We start from the raw sequence: 14,451 nt of genomic DNA, 5'->3' as shown, positions 1-14,451 counted from the left end.
TTTCAATTATAAATAATAAAATTCAGTACACACCTAAAATTTTTTTCCACTAGAAGAAGGAGGAGGAGGAGGAGGAGGAGGACAAGGAGGAGGGGGAGAAGGAGAAAGAGGAGAAAAGGAAGAATTTGATACTAGTTTTTATGTAAAGATGCTATATTCTAAATGGCATTCTTTTCTTATGTATCCCCTCTCTGCTCTACCACCAACAACCGGTGTTTTGCTGGTAAGCATGGAAAATCTTCCAGGAAAGAACAGGCTGAGAGTCAGGAAATCCTTGCTGATTCTATAATTATTGGATCTGCCACTAACCAGAGTGGTCTCTATAGTTTTAGGTCATTTGAATATCAAAGAGCTACTTCACTGTCTTTTGAGAAGAGCAAACTTAGAAATGACTCTTATCTCTTACCTGCACATAAACTCCCAGAGGTGCTGAATCAGTATTTTTCCCCTTTGCTGCTTTTCTATTAAGGAGTCAAATTCAAGCTTCAACTGAGAAATGCTCATTTACCAACAGAGGATACTGACTGCTGTTTAGAGACACAATTTCTCAGATGCTCTAACCTTGTTATACTCCTGACTCACATACACACTTACTTGTGTATGAGGAATGCAAAAGGAGCCCAGTAGTTAGGGTAGGAAATTCCTAAAAGAAGCTGGATTTGGAGTTGTGTGCTCCCAAAGAGCACTAATCCCACTGTTCATCATTTTCTAATGATGACGATGCTCATTCACTTCCAACAGTACCAGACACAGAGGCAAAAGGCAAAGATAACATTCAAGGGCCCCATGATATAAATATAGTTGACCCTCAAACAACTTAGGAGCTGGGGGGGTCAAACCCCCATGCAGTTGAAAATCCACATATAACTTTGGACTTCCCCAAAACTTAACTACTAATAGCTTACTGTTGACCAGAAGCCTCACAGATAAACAATCAACCATATTTTGTATATTATATGTATTATATACTATATTCTTACAATAAAGTATGCTAAAGAAAAGAAAACTTTATTAAGAAAATCACAGGGAAGAGAAAATACATTTATGGTACTATATTTACTGAAAAAACTATATTACTATATTTACTACATTTATGGTACTGTATTTATGGAAAAAGTTCACTCATAGGTGGACCCATGCAACTCAAATGTGATGTTCAAGGGTCAAATATAATTTACTCCAGGACACAGAATATTCCCCCCATTGTTAGTTTGGAAGCTTGTAAAAGTATTTATTCATCACTAAAATTCTCCAATTTTTTTTCTTTTCAATTCTCAAAACTCCTCAGAGGATCCTTTTAATATGTCCTTAATGTATTAAAATACAGAGTATGCTACTGCAAAAGCCACAATCACCAATGTTGCAGCAAGACATTTTAACCTTAAACCCTTGAGACAACTTTGTTAAACCAATTCACTTATAAATTTTGTAAGCCATCCTGATTGAAATCAGAACTGCTCTCCATGTAGAAACTCTAAGCCAATTTAGATGGCCCACATCAAAATAAACGACCTGGGAAAATAAGGACATGGGAAAAAGCAGTTTTCTATGTTAATATAGTTGATTCCCTTCCAAAAAGCTGTATTAAACATAGGCGATGATGGGGAAGGATAATTAAAATTCACAAGTATTGTAAGTAACATAGTAATTACCTTATACAGAATTGTCCTTTATCTTGACACTAAGAGGAAAATGGATTGTGCTGGGTATGATAAAGTAGGAGAAGGAAGAAATGAACGTGATGATATATGGAAATAAATACAACTATGTTTCATTACTTCTGTTACTAGAGACAGAATTTCACCTTCGACTGGTGTTATAGAAAATGCTACAATCATGATCTGATCCCTACACTGATCATCTTTTTTTTCCTAACTAAATATGGGGTATAAAAGAAGATAGTAAGTAAAAATAAAAAAATAAATCTGCTACAGATGTCTACTCTAATGACTGTATTTAAACTAAACAAGAAGACTGACCCCAAGTTTCACATTACTATGTTGACAGCATCTTCACAGGCATATGACCTCAACAATTTGTTCCAGTAAAGACAATACCTTGAAGGCGGGCTTTTTATAGAAAACCTTTTTAAATTGATCTTTTTAAAGATGGAAAAAATAAGGTCCCCCCTGATGCTATGAAACACTTGCAAGTAAGAAATAGCTAGTCAGTGATCTGATATTTAACTGAAGACAACAAAAAGGCATTTTTAGAAAAAGAGAGAAAGAGGTAAAAAGGGTAACTAGGTAAAACAAACAAGTAAATATTACATCCAGGAATAGAAATTGGTTCACATCAAGTCATGTCAGTAAAATCTATTAAGGAGAAAAGATGTTTCACCACACACCAGGCATAACTGGATAAACAGGTATTGCACATAGTTTCTTACTCAAGATGATATTAATAATTTTGGAGGATTCAAGTTAAAAATAAAGACAATGTAAAAAAGCAACAGTGTGGTGACTCCAAGATTTGACACTTTTAGGGAAATGATTCCCAACTTCCTCTAGAATATCCTAAGGCAAATGTCAGAAAAGATTAATTTTATCCCATCATATAAAATGGGAAGACTTTGACTAGGAACATGGCTAGACTAGTGGAGCAAGTATTTACCCTTAAAATCCAAATTCCTTTTGTCTATAAACTGTTTACTACTTATGATCTCTTTATGGTATGTATTTGCAACTTGGTCAAATTTTCTCTCTACCAAGCAATTTTTTTAGACCAGTTTCTTACAACAAACAGACAGAATGACTGCTGAATACCATACAGTATCCACAGAATAAACACTGAGAAACATCACACACTCACCTTCATCACTTGTTGCCTGCTGCTTCACCAGAGTCAATGGGGACCTTGCCGGAGGCTTACTAAGTGGATGGCGCCAACTTTTAGCAGTTTTGGTTTCTCCCTCTATTCTCTGGTCACAGAGCAAAAATAGAGAAGAAATACTCACAGTTAAAGACTTGTTTTAAATGGAAAACTATGGTTCACAACAATTTAAGACCATTTAATTATAAAGAATTATTATACTTATTTACCTCCTGGAGAATTAGTCCTTTATTTTAAAAACCTTAAGCCTTTAAGTCAAAAGAAATAGGAATCTATTAGTTATTTTACCAAGAGATCAATGATCTATCCTTCCACCGCACATTAAAACACTATCTGTGGTATAGGGTAAGCTTATCAAGCTTGCAATTAACTCAGAACTTATCAAGTTTTCAAAAGTTCTTTCAAACTAATCAAAATTTAGGATTACATATTTGTAACAATACAGAACCGTGGCATTTGGTTACCTCTACGCTAGCCACATGACTATATGGCAGGTTATTTTGCTTTCTATCCTCACTCATATAGCATTAATGCTACAGTGAGCCTGGATACTTCCTTCCATTCGGAAATAAATCACCACTTCTCTGAGGATCAAATAAGACTTTAAGGTTTTTTTTTTTTTAATACAGCACATTACTGTCATCTTGAAATCACTTAAATTTTATGTAAAATTTTTCATCTGGGTCTCTCTAAACTATACTTTCCTCCCAAAGGTATGTGCAAAAGACATATGCACCCTGACATCTTCCAGATAGAACCTACTTACAAGCTTTCTTGTCCATGCAATCCAAAAGGAAAGAAGGACGGAAGGAAAATGGATGGATGGATGGATGGATGGATGGATGGATGGATGGATGGATGGGAAGGAGGGAGGTGTTCAGAGAAAGACTCTGAAACTAAAGGGTTTGTATCAACAGTTGACTAGGAAAGAAATGAGTCTCAGAAATGTCCCTGTAAGCTGACAAAGCAGTGGCTGGAAGTAGAGAAACTACATTGATATCTGAAATCAAAATGGATTAAAAGAAAATGTGTGCAACATTCTAATCAAAGATGGAAGTAAAGAAAGGATGTCAAAGTAATATAGGATGAGATTTATCTGTGGTTTATACCAGCTAAAAATTAATAAGAAATATTTATCAAGTCCTCACTATGTGTCACATTGTTCTAAGAGCTGAACTACAGCAGAAAAAATTATACCATGTCCCAGCTTTCAAGAAATGTGCATTATAGAGGAGAAAGGCACAGACAATAAAAAAGTAAAAAGTATATATTTATCTGGTACTATTAAGAAATATGCAGTAAAGGAAAAAAAAGGGCATGAAAAGAGATGGGAGGGAGTTATTTTATACAGGGTATCAGAGAAAGCCTTTCTGACAAGGAGACATCTGAGTAGAGTCTTGAGTGCACTGTGGGAGTTCTCTGGCCTCGGAGGAGTATTTGGGGCAGCAGGAACAGTATGCATATGGGGACATAGTCAATGTATTCCAGGAAGAGCAGGAAGCCCAGTTATAGATGAACAGAGAGATGGACAGAGACATTGTTCAAAAAATAACTCAGTATTTCTTGGGAAGACTGACTAAAGATGACTGCTGCAAGCATGCACACAGCATTACACTTCATACTAAGAAGCATCAGTAAAAACCATACAAGAACGAAAAGGGACCATATTGCTTAGAAGGTCTGCCTGACACCACGGTGTGAGAAAAGAACACGACACAGCTAATGCTGACAGGGGGCAAACCAAGTCACCCAGGCCTCAACAGCAGTGTTTGCTTTCCCATGCAAGCAGTCTTTGTTCAGTGAAATGATAAGGATGAAGGTTAAAGGCACCAAGGATAGAATTACCTCCACTGTGGGGGGCCGAGCCCCGGTGCCAGGCTGAGACCGGGTCGAGCAATGTTCCCCGTTGACTCAAGCCAACCCAGTGGTTCCCCCTCCCATTCATGTGGGAGGCCGGGCCCCGGCGCCAGGCTGAGACCGGGTCGAGCAACGTTCCCTGTTGACTCAAGCCAACCCGGTGGTTCCCCCTCCCATTCCCCCACTTTCAAGGGCATACGAAAGCCTTGTCAAGGCTGAGAAAGTTAATTCCTGAAGCCTGTGGTCTGCAGGTGTTGGCAGTAACGCTACCTCCCTTTTTCTACCCTGAGTCAGATAGACACAAACATGGGAACTGTGTTTTGCTAGCAATCTATCAACAAGGTCTTGTGACCTGTTCAGAAAGTTCACAAGGTACACAGAACTAAATGTTTTGGCTGGCAGTGATCATGTGAAACCTGTTTATTCTTAGAATGACCTGATCCATAAGAGTCTTATATTATAAAAGATTGTGTACAGCAACAATAAAGCCGTCACTTGGGCCATCAGCCCAGGGGACCCTCCTGTTCCCAAACTTTCTCTTCTCTCTTTTTTTCTTGCATTCCCCTACCCTCAGGACCCTGACCTCAGTATTTGTCGTGCCGGCCGTGACACTCCACTGAAAACAAGGAAACAGAAAAGGTACTTTCAGTTCCATTCCAGCTTAAAGAATGTGAGTAAATGTAATTTAAACAGGCATTTGACTCATTCACCATTCCGCAAAGAATCCCAGCATCTGCTCAGCTGCACTTAATCCCCAAGTGATATTAAGTTGTAAATTTTGTTTATTATTATGTGAATACTATTTTCAAATTTCCCTTAGCAACTGTTTCAAATAAATTAGACCATATTTTCCTATTCCTCTTATGTTTTGGGTAAATAGTTAATAGTTCAGTAGGATAACAACCATGCATAAAATGGTAAAGTTATTGGGACATATTAGCAAATCATCTATATTTTATTTGATATTCTAAAACTACTATGAACAGAGTATTCCAAGCTGATTTCCTTATCTAAACTCCCTTGTTACTCAAAGATGTGAAAAGACCTGTGGTGATTTTAAATGAGCAAGAGCAATCAAGAAGTGGGCCTGTTCAGTGACCAGTTCAATTTGTCAGTCCCAACAATTGAGGCTTTTCTTACTTGTGTCCTTGAATTCCCTCATCAAGGTGTACAGGTCAAAATAGGGTAATGAATTCTGACAATAACTATACACAATCAGAACCTGCCTGGTCTACTCATAATCTCCTGGTTAAAGCAACAGTTTATACAAAAACCATAGACATTAAAATATATGCAGGACTGGAAAAAGGTGGGAAGATGGCGGTGTAGGAGGACACTGGGCGCGTCCTGCTGATCACTTAGATTCCACCTACACCTGCCTAAATAACCCAGAAAACCACCAGAGGATTAGCAGAACGGAGTCTCAAGAGCCAAGCGCAGATGAGAGGCCCAAGGAAGAGAGTAGGAAGGGCGGCGAGGCGGTGCGCGCTCCACAGACTGGCAGGAGGGAGCCGGGGCGGAGGGGCAACCTGCCGGCCAAGCAGAGCCCCCGAGTCTGGCTGGCAAAAGCGGAAGGGCCAGACGGACTGTGTTCTGACAGCAAGCGCGACTTAGCCTCTGGGAGTTCATAAGTTAACAGCTCTGCGCGGAAAGTGGGAAGGCTGGAAGACGAAGGGAGGGAGAGTTGCTGAGACCCCAGACAACAAAGCTCAGTTTGGTGGGGAACAAAGGCGCGCGCCAGCACCATCTCCCTCGCCCATCCCCCAGCCAAAATCCCAAAGGGAACCAGTTCCTGCCAGGGAACTTGCTTGCTCCGCGCAAACACCCAACGCTGTGCTTCTGCGGAGCCACCCCTCCGGCAGCGGATCTGACTCCCTCCCGCTGCCACAGGGCCCCTCCTGAAGTGGATCACCTAAGGAGAAGCGAGCTTAGCCTGCCCCTCCTACCCGTGTGCACCTGGCCTACCCACCCCAGCTAATACACCAGATCCCAGCACCACAAGCCTGGCAGTGTGCAAGTAGCCCAGACGGGCCACACCACCCCACAGTGAATCCTGCCCCTAGGAGAGGGGAAGAGAAGGCACACACCAGTCTGACTGTGGCCCCAGGGGTGGGCAGGGGGCAGACATCAGGTCTGACTGCGGCCCCGCCCACCAACTCCAGTTATACACCACAGCACAGGGAAGGTGCCCTGCAGGTCCTCACCACTCCAGGGACTACCCAAAATTACCAAACGGAAGAATTCCCCTCAGAAGAATCTCCAGGAAATAACAACAGCTAATGAACTGATCTAAAGGATTTAAATAATATAACAGAAAGTGCATTTAGAATAATAGTCATAAAATTAATTGCTGGGCTTGAAAACAGTATAGAGGACAGCAGAGAATCTCTTGCTACAGAGATCAAGGGACTAAGAAACAGTCACGAGGAGCTGAAAAACGCTTTAAACGAAATGCAAAACAAAATAGAAACAACGATGGCTCGGATTGAAGAGGCAGAGGAGAGAATAGGTGAACTAGAAGATAAAATTATGGAAAAAGAGGAAGCTGAGAGAAAGAGAGATAAAAAAAATCCAGGAGTATGAGGGGAAAATTAGAGAACTAAGTGATACACTAAAAAGAAATAATATACGCATAATTGGTATCCCAGAGGAGGAAGAGAGAGGGAAAGGTGCTGAAGGGGTACTTGAAGAAATAATAGCTGAGAACTTCCCTGAACTGGGGAAGGAAAAAGGCATTGAAATCCAAGAGGCACAGAGAACTCCCTTCAGATGTAACTTGAATCGATCTTCTGCACGACATATCATAGTGAAACTGGCAAAATACAAGGATAAAGAGAAAATTCTGAAAGCAGCAAGGGATAAACGTGCCCTCACATATAAAGGGAGACCTATAAGACTCGTGACTGATCTCTCTTTTGAAACTTGGCAGGCCAGAAAGGATTGGCACGATATCTTCAGTGTGCTAAACAGAAAAAATATGCAGCCGAGAATCCTTTATCCAGCAAGTCTGTCATTTAGAATAGAAGGAGAGATAAAGGTCTTCCCAAACAAACAAAAACTGAAGGAATTTGTCACCACGAAACCAGCCCTACAAGAGATCCTAAGGGGGATCCTGTGAGACAAAGTACCAGAGACATCACTACAAGCATAAAACATACAGACATCACAATGACTCTAAACCCGTATCTTTCTATAATAACACTGAATGTAAATGGATTAAATGCACCAACCAAAAGACATAGGGTATCAGAATGGATAAAAAAACAAGACCCATCTATTTGCTGTCTACAAGAGACTCATTTTATATCTGAGGACACCTTTAGATTCAGAGTGAGGGGATGGAGAACTATTTATCATGCTACTGGAAGCCAAAAGAAAGCTGGAGTAGCCATACTTATATCAGACAAACTAGACTTTAAATTAAAGGCTGTAACAAGAGATGAAGAAGGGCATTATATAATAATTACAGGGTCTATCCATCAGGAAGAGCTAACAATTATAAATGTCTATGCGCCGAATACCGGAGCCCCCAAATATATAAAACAATTACTCATAAACATAAGCAACCTTATTTATATGAATGTGGTAATTGCAGGGGACTTTAACACCCCACTTACAGAAATGGATAGATCATCTAGACACATGGTCAATAAAGAAACAAGGGCCCTGAAGGATACATTGGATCAGATGGACTTGACAGATATATTTAGAACTCTGCATCCCAAAGCAACAGAATATACTTTCTTCGCAAGTGCACATGGAACATTCTCCAAGATAGATCATATACTGGGTCACAAAACAGCCCTTCATAAGTATACAAGAATTGAAATTATACCATGCATACTTTCAGACCACAATGCTATGAAGCTTGAAATCAACCACAGGAAAAAGTCTGGAAAACCTCCAAAAGCATGGAAGTTAAAGAACACCCTACTAAAGAATGAGTGGGTCAACCAGGCAATTAGAGAAGAAATTAAAAAATATATGGAAACAAACGAAAATGAAAATACAACAATCCAAACGTTTTGGGATGCAGCGAAGGCAGTCCTGAGAGGAAAATACATTGCAATCGAGGCCTATCTCAAGAAACAAGAAAAATCCCAAATACAAAATCTAACAGCACACCTAAAGGAAATAGAAGCAGAACAGCAAAGGCAGCCTAAACCCAGCAGAAGGAGAGAAATAATAAAGATCAGAGCAGAAATAAACAATATGGAATCGAAAAAAACTGTAGAGCAGATCAACGAAACCAAGAGTTGGTTTTTTGAAAAAATAAACAAAATTGACAAACCTCTAGCCAGGCTTCTCAAAAAGAAAAGGGAGATGACCCAAATAGATAAAATCATGAATGAAAATGGAATTATTACAACCAATCCCTCAGAGATACAAACAATTATCAGGGAATACTATGAAAAATTATATGCCAACAAATTGGACAACCTGGACGAAATGGACAAATTCCTAAACACCCACACGCTTCCAAAACTCAATCAGGAGGAAATAGAAAGCTTGAACAGACCCATAACCAGCGAAGAAATTGAATCAGTCATCAAAAATCTCCCAACAAATAAGAGTCCAGGACCAGATGGCTTCCCAGGGGAGTTCTACCAGACGTTTAAAGCAGAGATAATACCTACCCTTCTCAAGCTATTCCAAGAAATAGAAAGGGAAGGAAAACTTCCAGACTCATTCTATGAAGCCAGTATTACTTTGATTCCTAAACCAGACAGAGACCCAGTAAAAAAAGAGAACTACAGACCAATATCCCTGATGAATATGGGTGCAAAAATTCTCAATAAGATACTAGCAAATCGAATTCAACAGCATATAAAAAGAATTATTCTCCATGATCAAGTGGGATTCATTCCTGGGATGCAGGCCTGGTTCAACATTCGCAAATCAATCAACGTGATACATCACATTAATAAAAAAAAAAGAGAAGAACCATATGATCCTGTCAATCGATGCAGAAAAGGCCTTTGACAAAATCCAGCACCCTTTCTTAATAAAAACCCTTGAGAAATCCGGAATAGAAGGAACATACTTAAAGATCATAAAAGCCACTTATGAAAAGCCCACAGCTAACATCATCCTCAATGGGGAAAAACTGAGAGCTTTTTCCCTGAGATCAGGAACACGACAGGGATGCCCACTCTCACCACTGTTGTGTAACATAGTGTTGGAAGTTCTAGCATGAGCCATCAGACAACAAAAGGAAATCAAAGGCATCAAAATTGGCAAAGATGAAGTCAAGCTTTCGCTTTTTGCAGATGACATGATATTATACATGGAAAATCCGATAGACTCCACCAAAAGTCTGCTAGAACTGATACATGAATTCAGCAAAGTTGCAGGATACAAAATCAATGTACAGAAATCAGTTGCATTCTTATACACTAACAATGAAGCAACAGAAAGACAAATAAAGAAACTGATCCCATTCACAATTGCACCAAGAAGCATAAAATACCTAGGAATAAATCTACCCAAAGATGTAAAAGATCTGTATGCTGAAAACTATAGAAAGCTTATGAAGGTAATTGAAGAAGATTTAAAGAAATGGAAAGACATTCCCTGCTCATGGATTGGAAGAATAAATATTGTCAAAATGTCAATACTACCCAAAGCTATCTACACATTCAATGCAATCCCAATCAAAATTGCACCAGCATTCTTCTCGAAACTAGAACAAGCCATCCTAAAATTCATATGGAACCACAAAAGGCCCCAAATAGCCAAAGTAATTTTGAAGAGGAAGACCAAAGCAGGAGGCATCACAATCCCAGACTTTAGCCTCTACTACAAAGCTGTCATCATCAAGACAGTATGGTATTGGCACAAAAACAGACACATAGACCAATGGAATAGAATAGAAACCCCAGAACTAGACCCACAAACGTATGGCCAACTCATCTTTGACAAAGCAGGAAAGAACATCCAATGGAAAAAAGACAGTCTCTTTAACAAATGGTGCTGGGAGAACTGGACAGCAACATGCAGAAGGTTGAAACTAGACCACTTTCTCACACCATTCACAAAAATAAACTCAAAATGGATAAAGGACCTGAATGTGAGACAGGAAACCATCAAAACCCTAGAGGAGAAAGCAGGAAAAGACCTCTCTGACCTCAGCCGTAGCAATCTCTTACTCGACACATCCCCAAAGGCAAGGGAATTAAAAGCAAAAGTGAATTACTGGGACCTTATGAAGATAAAAAGCTTCTGCACAGCAAAGGAAACAACCAACAAAACTAAAAGGCAACCAACGGAATGGGAAAAGATATTTGCAAATGACATATTGGACAAAGGGCTAGTATCCAAAATCTATGAAGAGCTCACCAAACTCCACACCCGAAAAACAAATAACCCAGTGAAGAAATGGGCAGAAAACATGAATAGACACTTCTCTAAAGAAGACATCCGGATGGCCAACAGGCACATGAAAAGATGTTCAACGTCGCTCCTTATCAGGGAAATACAAATCAAAACCACACTCAGGTATCACCTCACGCCAGTCAGAGTGGCCAAAATGAACAAATCAGGAGTCTATAGATGCTGGAGAAGATGTGGAGAAACGGGAACCCTCTTGCACTGTTGGTGGGAATGCAAACTGGTGCAGCCACTCTGGAAAGCAGTGTGGAGGTTCCTCAGAAAATTAAAAATAGACCTACCATATGACCCAGCAATAGCACTGCTAGGAATTTACCCCAGGGATACAGGAGTACTGACGCATAGGGGCACTTGTACCCCAATGTTTATAGCAGCATCTCAACGATAGCCAAATTATGGAAAGAGCCTAAATGTCCATCAACTGATGAATGGATAAAGAAATTGTGGTTTATATACACAATGGAATACTGTGTGGCAATGGGAAAGAATGAAATATGGCCTTTTGTAGCAACGTGGATGGAACTGGAGAGTGTGATGCTAAGTGAAATAAGCCATACAGAGAAAGACAGATACCATATGGTTTCACTCTTAGGTGGATCCTGAGAAACTTAACAGGAACCCATGGGGGAGGGGAAGAAAAAAAAAAAAAAAGAGGTTAGAGTAGGAGAGAGCCAAAGCATAAGAGACTGTTAAAAACGGAGAACAAACTGAGGGTTGATGGGGGGTGGGAGGGAGGGGAGGGTGGGTGATGGGTATTGAGGAGGGCACCTTTTGGGATGAGCACTGGGTGTTGTATGGAAATCAATTTGACAATAAATTTCATATATTGAAAAAAAAAAAGAACCTATATCTTAATGGATATAAAAAATAAAATAAAATAAAATAAAATAAAATAAAATAAAATAAAATAAAATAAAATAAAATAAAATAAATGCAGGAAAAAAAAGCATATAATACAAACACAAAAGAACATATGAAAAACAGGGAGGCCCTAGCAAAGAGTAGCATGGGGTGGCTTGTAATCCAGAGGGGTCTTGAATTTTCCATGAGGCAAAAGGCCTGTTTCTGGCAGTGGGTGGGACCAGAGAGGTCAGCCAGCTCCTAGAATTAGAGCCCAAGAGGAGTCAAGGGAAAGCACAACCAAGCGAGTTAAAAGAGGCTATGGGAAGCCTGGGACCCAGAGGTGGCAAGAGAAGGTCATAGCCTTGCAGATGAATCATCTCCAGTGTGGTTAATATTACAGGTAAAGGAACCATTACCTGTCAGTATCATTGTGATGTCCTACTATAGTTTTCCAAGAAGGTACTCTTGGGGGAAAATGGGGACACAAGATCTTTCTGTATTATTTCTTATAATTGCATATGAATCTATCCAAAAAAAGTTCAATTTTAGAAAAAGTTAAAGAGAAAGAAAATTAAGCTACAGCATATAGCCAAAAGCTCCATGCTTCTAAATTATCACCATATGAACCAGAGCTCACAAAAGGCTTACCTTCCAGTCATTGAAGGAAATATGATTAAGACCTGTAAATGTGAAATGTTATTTCCACCCTAAAGCAAGATTTCAATGCACATCATGCTGCTTTCAGAAACTACTCCACTACACAATAAATATAGAAGAAGAAAAAAAAACAAGAAGACATTGCCACATACACCAAGGACATCGAGGCCATTTCTCTCTCCCCTGGGGATCACTGGGATCTCCCCAGGTTCGAGGCCACTCCTGCGGGTCTCCACATCACTCTCTTCTCCCTCTATCAACACACTGTTACTCTCTGCCACTGAGAAGCATGACTCAGGTAACTTTGGCCATGGAAGCTTGGGTGGGTCTGATTCCTTGGATGTCACATGGCCACCAGATATGGAATCATCAGCTTCACTGGGATTTGAAGGTAGAATTACACCATAGGCTTGGTCATCCTTAATTTGTACTTCTTCTGGTATAGATGTGCTTAAGCAACTATTTCCTGAGGAGTGAAACAAAAGACTATTAGTAAATTTTACATTGCATTATTACTATATAGTAATTCTCACCTAAATTTCTGTCTTTCAACTCCCCTCTAAAGTCTCACAGATATGAGTGGGAAATGTCACTAAAGCACCATGGAGCCTTCATAGTTCTCAAGGTGAGATCTTGGAGTTTGGCAAAAGAATATACTTACAGACAAAATAAGAGATTAAAAAGGGGTTATGCTGCAGGCCAATGTCAAAAGTAAGTGCAATAATGATACTTATCCAAAGCAATAGCAACTTGAAATCTTTCTAAAAATAGGAAATATGATGCTAAGAGCTGCTTGCTACTAATGAAACATTCCAGCTCAGAGGATGTATGGAAAGAACACATGCAAGGCTGTGCAGATCCAAAGAAGAAGTATGTCCTACACTAGGTCTTGTATCACACACTGATGGCATGTAAAGGGGAAAGGACATTATGAGCAAGTCTCTTCCACTGCCATCTCTACTTACCCCTCTCTCTCCCTTATAAATATTCATAAGCATCATTTCACATATCACATACTAGCTTTGATGCTTAATCCAGCCACGTTTTGTACTTAAGTGTTCTGCCAGATCTCAAAACCTGGAGGTCAAAATACAAGGAACCATGTAGCAACAGAACTAATAAACCTGGGTGCCCTTGGCCTAAACCACCCAGGGACCCATCAAGTACTTAATTAAATCCAGTGTGATTAAAGACTATGGTAAGGGACTATTAAAAAAATCCGTATGTATAGCATAACTGTGTTCTCTGCACTGCTTGCTATTCCTTTCCGCACCTTTTTCACCTTGCAATCTTCTATCCATTCATCACAAATTAATTCAGATATAACCTAGTCCAAGAAACCTTGCCAGGCCAGCCTCTAATCTGTTTGGAGTCTTTCCTTGGTATATCAGCAACACTCTAGGACTTCTTTCTTGTGGTGCTTACCACACTGGATTGTAATTATATGGTTGTCTACCTCTCCAATAAAGTATGAACTCACTACAAGAAAGTCTATGATTTAACCTGTTTAAATACATATATTAAAGGGCAAAGGTAATGAAAATGGCAAAGCAGAAGAAAATCAAATTTGGACGATGATAAGGACTTTTTCTTTTACTCTAAGTGGAAGAAGAGTAAGAAGAAAGAAGGGACAAGACCTCACCTACATTTTTTTAAAGGATCACTATGAGTGCCATATGGAGAAGTAACTAGCATGGATAACTAGGAAGCAATTTCTGCAATAGTCCAGTTAAGAATAACAGTACCACAGGGTTCCTGGGCGTCTCAGTCAGTTGAGTGTCTGACTCTTGATTTCGGCTCAGGTCATGATCCCAGGGTCATGGGATTGAGCTACACATCAGGCTCTGCACTGACAGCACAGAGCCTGCTTAG

At 39.8% G+C, this 14,451-nt stretch overlaps 1 protein-coding gene across 8 annotated transcripts in view; it reads right to left on the bottom strand.

Annotated features, from left to right (window-relative positions):
* KDM4C (lysine demethylase 4C) overlaps positions 1 to 14,451 on the bottom strand; it is a 432,720-nt gene that overhangs the window by 176,594 nt on the left and 241,675 nt on the right. For all 8 annotated transcript variants that reach the window (XR_006196163.1, XM_042914120.1, XM_042914121.1 and 5 more), the window contains exons 12-13: positions 12,732 to 13,045; positions 2,812 to 2,920 (exon numbers count right to left, since the gene is read on the bottom strand). Coding sequence is in view for 7 of the 8 variants with exons in the window: in XM_042914120.1 (XP_042770054.1) it covers positions 2,812 to 2,920; positions 12,732 to 13,045 (423 nt within the window). In the remaining variant the exon portion in view is untranslated. The remainder of the gene's footprint in view (positions 1 to 2,811; positions 2,921 to 12,731; positions 13,046 to 14,451) is intronic.

Source organism: Panthera leo, chromosome D4 (genome assembly GCF_018350215.1).
Source record: "Panthera leo isolate Ple1 chromosome D4, P.leo_Ple1_pat1.1, whole genome shotgun sequence".
NCBI lineage: Eukaryota > Metazoa > Chordata > Mammalia > Carnivora > Felidae > Panthera > Panthera leo.
This window is presented reverse-complemented; position numbering and strand designations above follow the sequence as displayed.